At 40.7% G+C, this 15881-nt stretch overlaps 1 protein-coding gene across 2 annotated transcripts; it reads left to right on the top strand.

Annotated features, from left to right (window-relative positions):
• The first annotated feature begins 40 nt into the window (after positions 1-40).
• On the top strand, positions 41-14277 carry ankfy1 (ankyrin repeat and FYVE domain containing 1). Of its 2 annotated transcripts, XM_058087882.1 has the most exons (25): positions 41-177; positions 2165-2372; positions 2450-2568; positions 2763-2898; positions 3932-4055; positions 4790-4939; positions 5040-5205; positions 5346-5550; positions 6498-6566; positions 6707-6909; positions 6987-7084; positions 7619-7820; positions 7902-8000; positions 8082-8235; positions 8323-8491; positions 8625-8743; positions 8835-8991; positions 9068-9268; positions 9348-9524; positions 9616-9763; positions 11018-11108; positions 11178-11302; positions 11389-11535; positions 13154-13244; positions 13604-14277. In XM_058087882.1, the coding sequence occupies exons 1-25, from the start codon at positions 168-170 to the stop codon at positions 13734-13736; spliced, it is 3501 nt and encodes a 1166-aa protein (XP_057943865.1). In that variant the 5' UTR covers positions 41-167; the 3' UTR covers positions 13737-14277. The 2 variants fall into 2 exon arrangements, with proteins under 2 accessions (XP_057943865.1, XP_057943864.1); XM_058087881.1 differs by having other exon boundaries at positions 7902-8235.
• Positions 14278-15881: the final 1604 nt, after the last annotated feature.

Raw genomic sequence — 15881 nt, 5'->3', positions numbered from 1 at the left:
CATGTTAGTTGACTACCCAAAAGTACTCAATTCATATCGACTTCACTGTCACGTGATAACTGTCCACATGCCGGACGCGTACTTGAACGCAACACTTTCACTACTCTCGGGCTAAACTTGTCTTATCGCGAGAAAGACGCCCGGTCACGAAGCGAACGCAGAGCAACATGGCGGAAGGTATGAGAGTGATTTTTTTTGGAGGAGTCTTGCCCGTCCACTCCCTTTTATTCCCACAGACGCGCTGCGCTGTTTGACTCTGTCAAGTGCCGTTTAAGACGCGTATATAAGTAGTCATTGTTGCGGGTGAACTGCGACATTGTTATTGCCATGTTGGGCTTGTACATGTTGGGCAGGCTTTATCAGCATCGGCGTTGCTAGCTTAATTTATTAGCTGCTTCGACTTCACTGGACTAGCTAAAAGACGATGGCGTTTTAGTCTTACTAAAAACCTTAATGTAGCTGGCTGGTGTGCTTGTATAAAAACGTTTAATTCTTGATTTTTTTTAAGGTGGGAGATAATTGTTAAAGTCATAGCTCGCTTTAAATGGTCACCGAGTCTGATCATGTAAGCAGAATTATGTGTCCTGGTCATGTCGAGTAAATTAGGTTATGTATATAAATTATATACATTATCTTATAATCAGTGCAAGTGTCAGGACCATTAACCTCATTACAAGGCTGCTGTCTTCACCTGTAGAAAAATAGTAAACACTCCAGTGGTGCCTGTGCTGTCAACTGAAAGTACTTTGTTTTATATGGTTTTCTAAAGTGTATGCATGAATGAATATTTATTCAAGTTAGCGAAATCTGAAGTAGTTTACGTAGTCATTACGCAGAGTTTTGCTCAATTCATGTACAGATGCTGCCCCTGCAGCCTACCACCCCACTTCCTGTGTGGGTGGTCATCACGTGTTTTTTTTTTAGAAATCACATGACCAGCCGCTATGCCAGCAACGGTTTACAAGGCAGGACAAAGTAACTCGCCTCCTCAGCACTTTTTGCTTTCCTTTGCAAAAACTTGAGTGTTGTAACGGAAGGAAATCGGACCCTGCGGACTTGCCTGAGTCATGAATTAGTGTTTCAACATGAAGAGTCTTGTTAGAGCAGTGGTTCTCAAATGGTGGGTCGGTACATAAAAGTGGGTTGCAGACCACAGGTCAGAAATGACATTAAAATATGCAATATATAACTAAACTCTGGCTTATTTTGAAGTGAATAAGCCAACATTTTAGTCAAATTACCACTTGGCATACATACGTATGTACACTGCACAACTAGTTCTAAGTCAAATATCTGATTCTGTCTTTTAATATTTAATTTAAATGTATGCATTCATTGTATGCATGCATCATGTTTCCTCATTTCCTTGGGAAAATGCGAAAATATTTTTTTCTAAAATGCATTTTGGATGTAATTATATGTGATGAGGTGATAAAAAATATATTTTCCTTGGATTGACAAGAAGAAAAATAAATGATTAAAATAAATTCTTGCTTCGGAAAGAAGGTAATAATTGCTAATTATTATTATATAATATTTATATTAAAATAAAATATAACAAATATAATAAAATATTATTATATAATTATTCTCAAGGTAATAATTTTTTTTAAAGATATTCTACTTCTACAAAGTATTCTGGAACATGCAAATTTCCCCATGGGGATGAATAAAGTATCTACCGACCTATTAAATATCTCACAATTATGACTTTTTATCATCATTGGAACTTGCCTAAGCTAATTTGGTAGAGACGAACAGTTATTAAGTTATAAAAAAAAGCATTCAAATGCAAGAATTGCGTACCTCCTTAAAATAGTATGGAAGATAAACTTTATTTCATTTCCCAAATCTCCTTGTGCACCGAATCCACGACTCCTTTAGCATTCGTTAGCATTTAATCATCTTTTTGCGTTTGAGACCAAAAGAGCAGCCAGTATTGGTGGGTGTTGGTCCTTTCTATGAGCTTTTTATTATGTTCACTTTGACTTTTCTTTGGCGAACTCCTGCGGGGGAACTATAATGAAGTTAACTTAAAACACCATTTTTATTTTGTAAATGCAGTATTTTTCCTCTCAAGAGTACTTCCAAGACTCAATTTCTGATCCGTTAGGAAAAAGTAAGCTTTCTAAAGCCCTGAATTGTCCTCTGTTTGTTGTCACAGAGGAGGTGGCCAAGCTGCAGAAGCATCTGGCCCTGCTCAGGCAGGAGTACGTAAAGATGCAGCAGAAGCTGGCGGACACCGAGAGACGCTGCGCCGTGCTTGCCTCTCAGGTTCCCGGCCAAGGCCCAAGCAGCCCGTCATCTGAAGACACCTTCATTAGTCGCCTGCTGGACATCGTGTCAGACCTGTTTCAACAGGACCAGTACAGGTGAGAGCTGTGATGCGCTGAAAAAGGACACCTTTGGAAACTAAATGTATTCAAGAGAATCTGTCTTCTAATTACAGTGATCTGCGAGTGAAAGTTGCCGGGTATGAGCTCAGTGCCCATAAGTTTGTCCTGGCTGCTCGCAGCGATGTCTGGAGCCTCAGCAATATGACCACCACCTCTGAATTGGACCTATCTGGTAGGTTCACTGTCCTAAAGTAGCATTCTAACAAACAGTCATTTAATAGACTGGACTGGAGGATGACAAATATTTATTTTAAAGTGTGGACATTTAACTTGTCAAAGCCCAAGCTGATGTTCCACGAAGACAATTTGCCTCAACCACTGACCAGTACCTTCAGTACCTTGCTTCAACATCGCCTGTGTCTGTAGACTGCAAGCCTGAGGTTGCCATGGCGATGTTGCGCTGGGTGTACACCGACAAGTTGGAGCTCAGTGAGGACGACGCATTTCTCATTGCCTTGATGAAGTTGGCCAACCGCTTCCAGCTTCAGATGCTCAGAGAAAGGTCAGCAAGTCATCAAACACTGAACACATACAGATACTTTACACCAGGGGTCTCAAACACACGGCCCGCGGGCCAAATGTGACCCCCGCAGGACACTAGTTTGAGGCCCCCGCCTTGATATGTAAGTTTAATGTTAGTGCGGCCCGCACAAGTTTGATATGGATGCTGTATGGTATCATGTACCCAGAAAAAATTATTACGTTTGATTCATGTTCATGTTAAAGGTTAAATAACTGTTAATAGTTATCCTCCCTATCCGTGTGGAAGTGGTAAGTTTTTGGCTATTTAAGTTTAAAGGAGATAACTTGGAGGCAACCGTTTAGGTGGCTAGCTCTCTAGTTTGCGAGTTAGCATGTGTCTCAAGACCCTGCAGTTGCGCAATATGTTGTAAATAAAAAGAGTATAAATGTGACTATAGTCGTGTTTTGTCATGTCTACAGGGCTCTAATAATGCTTTGTTCATTTTAATCTGAAAAAAATCATTTGTCTACCCACCAACTATATGTGGTTTCTTAAGTTTTTATTATTTGCCGTATTATTATTATATTTATTTATTTATTACTGATTGATTGATTTTCTTTATTCTTGATTTGTTTATTTATTTTTCATCTTATTTTGTGTAGAAAAATAAAAAGTAAGATATTTGAGAACAGTGGAATGTTTTATCAGAGCTTTTATTGTAGAAAATTGGAACCAAAGCGAAGTTTCTTAAATTTTTTTGTTTTTAATAAATGCGTTTTTTTTTGCGGCCCAGTCTCACCCAGACCTGAGCTCCAGTGGCCCCCAAGTAAATTGAGTTTGAGACCCCTGCTTTACACAATTTATTCAGCTCTCCCAACAAAAACTACAAAACTACTGCCTCCTACTGATACGTAGAATGCTACGTATCACACATATTTCAATATGTTTTGACTAATAGACCAAGCTGTTACAAATACATAGATGATAGCGCACGAGATATACTGTACCTAATGAATGTCCAACATAAGCTATGTGGCATACCAACCTGCGTGTCCACGTATTACCTTTTTAGGTGTGAAAAGGGTGTCATGTCTTCGGTGAACGTCAGGAACTGTATTCGCTTCTACCAAACTGCCGAGGAGCTAAATGCCACGACACTGATGAACTACTGTGGAGAGATTATAGCCAGCCACTGGGTGAGTTCCTCCATATGCAGTTGCGCTCAAACTCTTTCTCGGTTTGGTATATTGCGTATAAAATCAACGGTCAATTCTGTGTGCAGAATTGCGGGGGTTACGTTCAAAGCCTAGCAACGAATGGCGAAAATCAGCGTGTTGATTAAGCTGCTTTTGTTTTCATCTCCTCTGTTTTTTATTATTTCCTCACCTCTATAACTTGTTTATTATGCAGGAAATCAATGAAATCAATTTGCGTCGGCCCACCACAAATGAATCTATGGCATGCCTGAAAAGTTTGAAGACTAGTTTATGGGCAAACAATTTGTGATCAAAAATGGCGTGCATTGCCACAGCATTGCTCAAGTCAAGGACCGTTTACGTCTAGTGTACGACCTAGCATGCAGGGCGGTCATTGTTTCCGCATACGTGAACCTGTCAGCAGCATTCATTCTGCATTATTTGCTTTGTCCCGTGTGACGCCACACAACAGCAGGCATCACCGCTAGCTTCATTCAGTCCTATATTTGCAAGGGACCTACAAAATATTGATCCGTAGGAAAGAAACTCTCATTGCAGGAGAGGGAGTTAAATCTATATATGATCTCGCAGCTGCAGAAAGAGCAGGAAGGAGGCATAAACTAGAAAAAAAAAAAGCATGGACTCTTAGGGAGAGGGAATGGCGGACCAGAAGACAGAAATGAGAATTATTTTCGGAGCATTTGCAGTCATTTTTGTCTTGTCGTCTCTTTCAGGATGACCTGAGGAAAGAAGATTTCAGCACCATGAGTGCCCAGCTTTTGTACAAGATGATCAAGTCCAAAACAGACTATCCTCTCCACAAAGCCATCAAAGTCGAGCGAGAAGATGTGGTTTTCCTCTATCTCATTGAGATGGACTCGCAGGTCTGCTGCTCTTGACTAACATCTTGACTTATGATGGAAGTAACAGGGTAGAATAAAGAGTTTTTATTGCGCTATAAACAGTTTTGTGGCTTTCTCTTAGCTGCCCGGCAAGTTGAATGAACTGGACAACAATGGCGACTTGGCTCTAGACCTGGCACTCTCACGGAAATTGGAAAGTATTGCCACTACTCTCGTTAACAACAAAGCTGATGTGGATATGGGGGACCAGAGCGGATGGAGCCTTCTGCACAAGGCCATCCAAAGAGGTTTGAAGTCACTACTTAAAACGTCCATTCGGCCTTTGAATTCAAATACGCCCCTCAAGATATTGGTGGAATATCTGCTGCATTCACAATAAAACAAAATATCTCATCCTAATGTCTCTTTTAAAACATTTTTTTTTCAGGTGATGAATTTGCTTCCGTCTTTCTGATTCGTCACTCGGCTCAGGTCAACGCCGCCACCGTGGGGGCGGTGGAAACCCCGCTTCACCTAGTTTGTTCCTTCAGCCCCAAGAAACACTCGGCAGATGTGATGTGCGGCATGGCGCAGATTGCAGGAGCCCTGCTCAAGGCCGGAGCCAACCCCAACATGCAGAACAGCAAGGGCAGGTTGGTCACATGCTTATCAACATACCGGGATTGGGTATAATGCAGTCAAAAAAATAATAAATGGGAATAAGTCTAAAATCGGAATTAAGAGAATAACATTTGACATTTGAACTAGTTGGGGGGGGCACTGGATATGTTAATTATATTTATATGTTATAAAAATGTTATTTTATTTAGAAGGTCATAATATTGTAAAAAATAACAAAATAAAATTTTAATTTTTTAATAATTGGGATGAGAAAAAGTTCGAATAAAGTCAGAATATTATGAGAATAGAAACAGAGTCAAGTGAAATTACAAGTGAAATTATATTTATGTTATGAAAATGTTATTTTGGAAGGTCATAATATTATGAAAAACAACAAAATAAAATTGTAATTTTTGGATAATTGGGATTAGGAAAAAGTTCTACTAGAATAAAGTCAGAATATTATGAGAATAGAAACAGAGTCCAATATTCCGAATATTACAAAATGAAATTATATTCATGTTATGAAAATGTTATTTTGGAAGGTCATATTATTATGAAAAATAACAAAATAAATTGTAATTTTTGGATAATTGAGATGAGAAAAAAGTTCCATTAGAATAAAGTCAGAATATTATGAGAATAGAAACAGAGTCCAATCATCCTAATATTACAAAATGAAATTATATTTATGTTCTAAAAATGTTATTTTGGAAGGTCATAATATTATGAAAAACAACAAAATAAAATTGTAATTTTTGGATAATTGGGATGAGGAAAAAGTTCTATTAGAATAAAGTCCGAATATTATTAGAATAGAAACAGAGTTCAATAGTCCTAATATTACAAAATGACATTTTATTAAAAAAAAACACACAACAATAATAATACGCTTTTTCTCTTCAAACACAAAATGAAATATATATGTATATGTTATATCTACATATGTTATATCTCTGTGTCGTGTTTCCTTTGTTAGAACTCCTTTGCACGAAGCCGTGTCTTCGGGGAATGAGCCGGTGTTCAGCCAGCTCCTGGAGTGCAGACAGTAAGTTCCTCTGATGTAAAACTGATTTGGCAACATAATCCACTTTATGAATTAGAACCTCACACATATTCTCAGTTTAGCAATTTCTCGCTGCACATTGAAGTTTTTTTTTTTTTTGTCCACTCTGTATGTTCTGCTAGCCTTGACCTGGAACTGAAAGACCACGAGGGCAGCACACCTCTGTGGCTGGCGCTGCAGTACATCACCGTCTCCTCGGACACTTCTGTCAATCCATTCGATGACGATGCTCCGTTCGTGAACGGCACCTCATTCGATGAAAATAGCTTTGCAGCACAGCTCATCCAGAGGGGGAGCAATGCTGATGCGCCAGATATGTCAACAGGTGTGGCTCCGTATATAGCATTTTTATTCCTTTTTAACACCTTAACCTTCGGTCTATGTATTCTCATCTTCTTGCAGGAAACTGCCTAATGCAAAGAGCAACTTGTGTAGCCAATGAGGAAGCTGCTCTTTTCCTCGCCACTCATGGGGCGAAAGTCAACCATGTTAACAAGTGGGTGCGTACAACATTGCTAAGTCAGCTAAGCACAGTTTGTTGTTGTTGTTGTTAGTACTCTAATGCCGCTGTTGGTGGTTGACGAGAGACTCGGGGCACTTCAGTCGCTTTATGACCAAAGCAGAGAACACATGCAGTGGACATTCACACAGGAGCTGCTGTCGGCCACTCTCTACACTGCTAACATGCTGGTAGCGCTCAGCTAATAGTCAACTCGAGCTAGCTGACGTCACTCACTCGTCACTTCACAGGCCCCGCTTCTTAAAGGAGTGTGTGTATTTTTTTGAAAATTAGTTTTCATTCATTTTGACATTTTTTATGTTTAAATACTTTAATTTAGACCATGAATATGTAAAACCTGCTTAAATATATATTATATTTTTAGCAAATAGACCACATTCAAGAATGAAACGGCTATCATTTATTCATTTTTAAATAATAATAATTTTTATTCAAAACCCCAAGGGACAACTGTAATTGGAATCATGTGTATATATATGTATGATATTTATTGATGATAGTTATCCGATTTCAGGGGGAAAGCCCTCTTCATACAGCATGCCGCTGTGGCCTGGCCAGCCTGACGGCCGAGCTGCTCCAGCAGGGGGCAAACCCCAACCTGCAGACCCAGAAGGCTCTGCCTGATGACACCTTTGGTGTGGCGATGCAGACCCCCCTCCACTTGGCCATCGCTCACAACCACCCAGATGTGGTCTCTGTCATCCTTGAGCAGAAAGGTGAGGATTTTCTTCACAAAGGAATGTCTTAACGTTGTATTATGTAAAATTGTTTATTTTCCTTTCGTGACTATGTTGCAGCAAATGCACTACATGCCTCCAACAATTTCCAGATCATTCCAGACTTCAGTCTCAAAGACTCTATGGACCAGACAGTGTTGGGCTTGGCCCTCTGGACAGGTACATGGGAATGGGATTCAAATGGAATGTCTTTGACGTGGTCTGCATTGGGTTGTGTGACTTTGCCAATTCCGCCGTCAGGTATGCACAACATAGCAGCTCAACTGCTGGGCTCTGGAGCGTCTATCAATGACACCATGTCCAACGGTCAAACCCTACTCCACATGGCCATCCAAAGACAAGACAGCAAGAGCGCCCTTTTCCTTCTCGAGCACCAGGCAGACATCAACGTCCGGTAACCCCTTCAACCAACACATTAGTTTTACTTTTCATTGTGTTTTGGATAATTTATCTTTTAAAATGTATGTATTTTTCATGTCAGGACCCTGGAGGGACAAACAGCACTGCAGTTGGCCATCAGTAACCAGCTGCCGCTAGTAGTGGATGCTATTTGCACACGAGGAGCCGATATGTCTGTAGTTGACGACAAAGGGGACCCTCCTTTGTGGCTGGCTTTGGAGAATGGCCTGGAAGATATTGCTTCCACACTGGCAAGAAAACTTTCCATCCTAATTTATTATACTTGACCCGTCACGCTTGGGGTTGGACCCAATTTGTTGTTTCCTCATGTTGATGCTTTGACAACAAAAACGTACATTTTGGCATTTTCTCCTGCTCTCCAAGGTCCGTCATGGTTGCGATGCGACGTGTTGGAGCAAAGGACCTTCTGGCTGCCAGCAGACCCTCCTGCACAGAGCCGTTGATGAGAACAACGAGATCTCGGCTTGCTTCCTCATCCGCAGGTTTGAAAGCCACTAATTTTCCACCATGAAACACTCTTGTTAACTCCGCCCAAATATGCATGGTAACATAATATACTGCATGTCTGCCCAGCGGTTGCGACGTGAACAGCCCGAGACGGCCCGGCCCAAACGGGGAAGGAGAAGAAGAGGCCCGAGACGGACAAATGCCTCTCCACCTAGCCAGCAGCTGGGGACTGGAGGAGGTGGTGCAGTGCCTTTTGGAGTTTGGAGCTAATGTGAACACGCAGGTCGGTCTCATCCAACTTGTATTTCATCTTCATCACCACTGATGGCATTCTAAAAAATATGGTTTCACTTTGCCAGGATTCGGAGGGTAGAACGCCTATCCATGCCGCCATTAGCAACCAGCACAACGTTATTATACAGCTCCTGATTTCCCATCCAGACATCCGTCTTAACATTCGCGACCGCCAAGGAATGACACCATTTGCCTGCGCTATGACGCACAAGAACAACAAGGCGGCCGAAGCGATCCTCAAAAGGGAGCCAGGTGCTGCTGAGCAGGTCGGACTGACACCAAAACGCCACTTCCTCTCCAAGGTCATCCCCAGCATTTATCCGAGAAATCAATTTCTCTGTCCAGGTTGACAACAAAGGGCGAAATTTCCTCCATGTGGCTGTGCAGAACTCTGACATCGAAAGCGTCCTGTTCCTCATCAGTGTTCAAGCTAATGTCAACTCCAGGGTTCAGGATGCTGCTAAACTCACCCCTCTCCACTTGGCTGTGCAGGCTGGGTCGGAGATCATTGTCCGAAATCTGGTATTGTATTTCCTCCTGGTATTGTTTACCCTTCATTTATTTTGACCTTTTACCGTCAATGTTGTTTTTTTTTTTCTCTTTGACTTTCCAGCTGCTTGCAGGAGCCAAGGTGAATGAGCTGACCAAACACCGACAGACTGCCCTGCACTTGGCCGCTCAGCAGGACCTGGCCACAATTTGTTCTGTTCTCTTGGAGAATGGCGTTGATTTTGCTGCTGAGGATGAGAATGGCAACAACGGTACGTTTCATGGCACATTTCTAGTCATATGCGTTTCAGAATCTGCTTTATTGGCCAACAATGCCTACACAAACGCGGGACTTGTTGATGTACAGTAAACCTCTGATATATCGGACTCGGATATATCGGAAATTCGCTCACAACGGACAGATAAAAAAGAAGCAATTTTTCTGTAATGCATTTCCAATAAAAATTCATTGCATATATCGGATTTTTTATAACAGATTTCGCCTATTTCGGACAAAATCTCCAGTCCCGTTCCAATGCATTTCCATTAAATTTCCCTCGCATATATCGGATGGCCGCATCGTGGCGCTCCGATTCGCCGAATCGTGACAGGATCGTGACCGCTATACGACGTCATTTGCAGCGTTTGCAGCGTTGCCTGCGCGTCCAGGTACATTGGAAACATAGTCAAGGAAGTGCCTTTTTATAACGGATAAAATCCGATTTACGCATATACCGGATATAAATCCAATATATGTGTAAAACGGACATTTTCCGGTACACACATATAACGGATTTCGCTTATATCGGACAAAACCAGTGGGGACAATTGAATCCGATATATCCGAGGTTTACTGTATATTCCAGAATTGTATTGGAGTGCCAATATCAGAAATGTTTGATGCAGGCCGATATAATCAATTTTTTGCTGATATTGGTCCAATATCGGCGTCACAGCGGTCTAGTGGTTAGCGCGCAGACCTCACACCTAGGAGACCAGGGTTCAATTCCACCCTCAGCCATCTCTGTGTGGAGTTTGTATGTTCTCCCCGTACATGCGTGGGTTTTCTCCGGGGTACGCCGGTTTCCTCCCACATTCCAAAAAAAACATGCTAGGTTAATTAGCCACTCCAAATTGTCCATAGGTATGAGTGTGAGTGTGAATGGTTGTTTGTCTGTATGTGCCCTGTGATTGGCTGGCCACCAGTCCAGGGTGTACCCCGCCTCTCCCCCAAAGACAGCTGGGATAGGCTCCAGCACACCCACGGCCCTCGTGAGGATAAGCGGTCGAAAATGAATGAATGTTTGAATGCATACAAAGGATAGCAATGAACATTTTTGGAGGAAAAAAAACCTCCATTGCTGATGTGTGGCAGGCAAATAATAGATGATAAATTATAAATTTCAGCAGAATATAATGGTGGATGGTTAAAAAGACAAGGGGTCAACATTATCTGCACATCCTCTCAATACAAAGTGAATATACTCTGTTGTAACACAGCGCTTCCATGTGTGTTTTTTTCCCAGCTCTTCATCTGGCTGTGATGCAGGGTCGCCTTAACAATGTCAGATCCCTCCTCACAGAGTCCAACATCGATGCTGAAGCCTTTAATCTCAGGTATATTTCAGTTTTCGATATGATTTCTGTAAAACATAACTGCATGAATTTGTCCTATCATTACTTTAGAGGTCAGTCCCCAATGCACATTCTAGGCCATTACGGTAAAGAGAATGCCGCTGCCATTTTTGAGTTGTTCCTGGAGTGTATGCCCGAATACCCTTTGGACAAGCCGGATAACGAGGGTAACACAGGTAACCTGACACGATCTCTTATTTATGGCACAACAGCCGCACACTTGTGATGGGTGAAATGAAGACAACATTGACTTTGTTTGCAGTTTTGCTCCTGGCCTACATGAAGGGAAACGCAAACCTGTGCCGCGCCATCGTGAGGGCTGGCGCTCGCCTGGGCATCAATAACAATCAGGGCATCAACATTTTCAACTACCAGGTGGCAACAAAACAGCTGCTGTTCCGCCTTCTCGGTGAGTTGATGCTTTATTTGCAATGGTCTGATCTTGTATGGGCGACAGATTCATTATGTTGTTCTAAGGTGAAAGATGCATAAACTGTCTACGAACTGAGGAGTAATTTGTATTGTCATATTGTTAAATTATAGGCAATGCAATCAGTTAATTCAGTTAATTTTAAAATCTAAGTATCTTCACAACATATACAGTCATCCCTCGTTTATCGTTTATTAAACGGTCCCAGACCCAATAAGGGCATTTTCGCAAAGTAGGATTTGATATTAATAAATGGAATACATAGAAAAACTGTTTAGTGATCTTCTAAATTCCAAGTGTGTGTACTGCTGAATGCTAAATAAGCCCCTCTACCTGCCCACACGCAAAACCTTAAATTACTATTATTTATTCTAAATTATTTGTACAAATTACTGTTTACGCTGTACATTGTTCATATTTGATGACATCCATTTATTCTCCACATTATTATTATTATTATTATTATACGGGAGCCAGGCAACAACATTTCGTTGGCAATTTCACTGCTGTGTTATTGTGCAATGACAATAAGGCGGCACGGTGGTCGAGTGGTTAGCGCGCAGACCTCTCATAATCACATAATCAGTTCCCAGTTCCACATGTCCAAAAGGAGTAGGAAGAAGCAAAGCTTATTAAATCCTACCCCTCCATCTGGTACTTTTACAATCAGTAACTGTTACATTTGTTCACTTCCTGCTTTCCATAATACAGTTTAAGGTTTTTTTTGTTTTTTTTTTAATAATATACCTCGTACCGAAGTACGAGGTGATATGACCATACAATGACATAATGGGTACCATAGTAACTGTCAATATAGTAGCATCCCATAATCAGTTCACAGTTCCACATGTCCAAAAGGAGTAGGAAGAAGGAAAAGCTTATTAAATCCTACCCCTCCATCTGGTACTTTTACAATCTGTAACTGTTACATTTGTGCACTTCCTGCTTTCCTAATGTAGTTTATTTTTATTAATAAATTTATTATTTATTATTGAATGGAATTGATTGCTGAGGAAGAAGACGACATGTTAAATGATATATATTGTGACAAATACAACGTACGTAGGGCGGCACGGCGGTCGAGTGGTTTAGCGCGCAGCACAGCTAGGAGACCAGGGTTCAATTCCACCCTCGGCCATCTATGTGTGGAGTTGTCCCTGTGCATGCGTGGGTTTTCTCCGGGTACTCCGGTTTCCTCCCACATTCCAAAAACATGCTAGGTTAATTAGCCACTCCAAATTGTCCATAGGTATGAATGTGAGTGTGAATGGTTGTTTGTCTATATGTGCCCTGTGATTGGCTGGACACCAGTCTATCTAGCTATCTATTAAACCAGCACAAATGACCAGAACAATTACTGACACCTAGAGGTCAATGTAGGATACTACAATCACAATTACAATGCTTGTTCTGCCTTTTGTTTTTTATTTCATTTCCACATTTTGATGATTGAAAATGCTTAATTTAGGCCCATTTTTTTTACAAATAGGCTATATTCAGGCCAAAACAGCAATCATCTTATTAATTTTGAAGAAAACAAATGTTTGAACCGCTGTATCATTTTCTCCTTCATTCCTTTATTACTTTTTTTCAATAGATATGCTATCCAAAGAGCCACCTTGGTGTGATGGATCCAACTGCTATGAGTGCGCTGCCAAGTTTGGCGTTACAACAAGGAAACATCACTGGTTAGTAACACGCCATCCCTACACTCACGGGGGTTACCTTCTGGAGTCATTGATACATACCCGTAAAAATGGGTACCCATTAAAAACACTCCTGCTAGCTTGACAATGATGTTCTCCTCAGATTTTGGATCAACATTTGCAATGTTGTAAATCTAATAACAATTTAAGATTGCTTCCGTAGCCATGTAAACACATTTTGTGTGTCAAACCGAGCTTTCAAAGACTGCCTAAATGACATCATCATCAGTGAATCATAAAAACACAAACATGTAAAAATTGTGCAGAGGTACGTGTATGCTGTGTACATTTTCCCAGAAATACCATGTATTTATACCACTCTTGTCTCTCTGTGTCTCCAGCCGTCACTGTGGGCGCCTCTTGTGCCACAAGTGCTCTATAAAGGAGATCCCCATCATCAAGTTTGACCTGAACAAGCCAGTGAGGGTGTGTGACATCTGCTTTGATGTGCTAACTCTGGGTGGGGTGTCGTAATGCAACGGCCTGGACATTCTCCACCTGCCGATGCTGGCCAGGCCCAGCCCAACTTAGCACACTTAGTTACTGGGGGGGGGACGCACCGGGTAGCAGGACGTACTAACCAAGAATATTCCAGACAATTCTGGACCAGTGTCTTTATACTACGCCAGTATGTGAAAACGATTTCATGTTTTAGTGGGACTTTATACCTTTTTTTGTTTGTTTCAATCAAACAATGTTAAAACATCCATTTGCCAACTTTTCACGGTCACTGCAGTTCAATGATACACATCCGTACCAAAACACTGTTATAAAGGTGTTTACCTGTGGTTTATTACGTCATCAACACAGGTTTGTTGCTACATACATAGACAAAAAAGTTAGGAAGCGTCTCACCATCAAAACCGTGTGAACCTGTACAACGACATTTGGATCACATGATCCTTTTCTTTGGACCATTTTATATATTACGGGGTATCTGATTCCAATCATAACATACAGTTGACTTGGGGGTGGGGTGGGGCGTTGTACCACCCTGCGAAGTGTTCAATATAAAAAGCCTTGGTTCTCGTTTAAAGGAAAAGTGCATTTTGGGGGAAAATTTTGCCCATCATTCCCAATCCTTATGTAAGACATGAACACACGTTCTTGTCTTTTCCGGGCATTCTAAAGATATAAAAACAGATAAAGAGGCAGCTCATTACAGCACATAATGGGACACATAATGAAAAACCACCAAAGTTAAACATTGTCACAAAGGAAAAAGTTGACACAAAATATCAACACTGCCATCTTGTGGTCACAATGAGGTAGGGCATTGAATAATTCATAGTAGTAAAATATGACACTTCAAACTTGAGTGATGCACAGTGGACCGGTGATTAGCATGTTAGCCACACAGTCAGTAGATCCGGGTTTGAATCTCCGTTGGAGTTTGCATATCCTCCAGTTTCCTCCCACACGTTAGCTTAATTGCAGACTCTAAATTATTATTCGTATCTACGAATATGCAATTGAGTGGTGACCACTCCTGCCCAAAGTAAACTGGGATAGGCTCCAGCATACCCATGCCACCCTAGTGAGGATAAGCAGCGTAAGGAGATGGATGTCAAAGTTGTGTGATGCTGAGCGTTGACAGATGCTCACGATTATTCTATCAGCGGTCCACCCACGCTCTATTGGCGGTGACATTGTTGCTTTTGGCGGCGATCGTATTATAACGCTACAAATAATTACTTGCTTGTCTTGTGAGAAATACTCTGTCTGGGATCCCTTCACTTTTGAGCGGAAGCAGAATAATAATGGCGTTTCATGTGAACGAGCATGAAAAAAAAATTATAAATATTAATAAAAATAACAACCCTGTGATTGGCTGGCGACCAGACCAGGGTGTACCCCGCCTCTCGCCCAAAAGACAGCTGGGATAGGCTCCAGCACCCTGCAACCCTGGTGAGGATAAGCGGTAGAAAATGAATGAATGAATGATTTAGTCACAATTGTAATCAAATTAATCACAATTAATTACCATTTGCAACTGTGGTTATTAACTTCCTTAATTTTCAAGTGGTAGAAAATGAATGAATGAAGTTAATAACCACAGTTGCAAATGGTAATAAAATGTTTTAAATAAATTAATCACAATTAATTACCATTTGCAACTGTGGTTATTAACTTCATTCATTCATTTTCTACCACTTGAAAATTAATGGTTATTAACTTCATTCATTCATTTTCTACCACTTGAAAATTAATGAAGTTAATAACCACAGTTGCAAATGGTAATTGTTTTTAATTAATTAAACCACAGCTGCAAATGGTAATTAATTGTTATTAATTTAATTAATTGTAATAAATTACCATTTCCAACTGTGGTTATTAATTCATGAATTAATTTTCAAGTGGTAGAAAATGAATGAATGAATGAAGTTAATAACCACAGTTGCAAATGGTAATTAATTGTGATTAATTTGATTACATTTTCCAGCGGTAGAAAATGAATGAATGAATGAATGAATGAAGTTAATAACCACAGTTGCAAATGGTAATTGTGATTAATTTGATTACAAATTAATTCGGGCGTAATTTGATTACAATTGTGACAAAATCAACTTCATTCATTCATTTTCTACCACTTGAAAATGAATGAATGAATGAATGAAG

Source organism: Doryrhamphus excisus, chromosome 11 (genome assembly GCF_030265055.1).
Source record: "Doryrhamphus excisus isolate RoL2022-K1 chromosome 11, RoL_Dexc_1.0, whole genome shotgun sequence".
Lineage (NCBI taxonomy): Eukaryota > Metazoa > Chordata > Actinopteri > Syngnathiformes > Syngnathidae > Doryrhamphus > Doryrhamphus excisus.
This window is presented reverse-complemented; position numbering and strand designations above follow the sequence as displayed.

Excerpts from the sequence above, each read along its gene's own strand:
- ankfy1 (XM_058087881.1), top strand. Across the intron at positions 11,109-11,177 it reads GCTGAAGCCTTTAATCTCAG|AGGTCAGTCCCCAATGCACA; the intron begins GTATATTTCAGT and ends TCATTACTTTAG. Across the intron at positions 13,245-13,603 it reads ACAACAAGGAAACATCACTG|CCGTCACTGTGGGCGCCTCT; the intron begins GTTAGTAACACG and ends CTGTGTCTCCAG.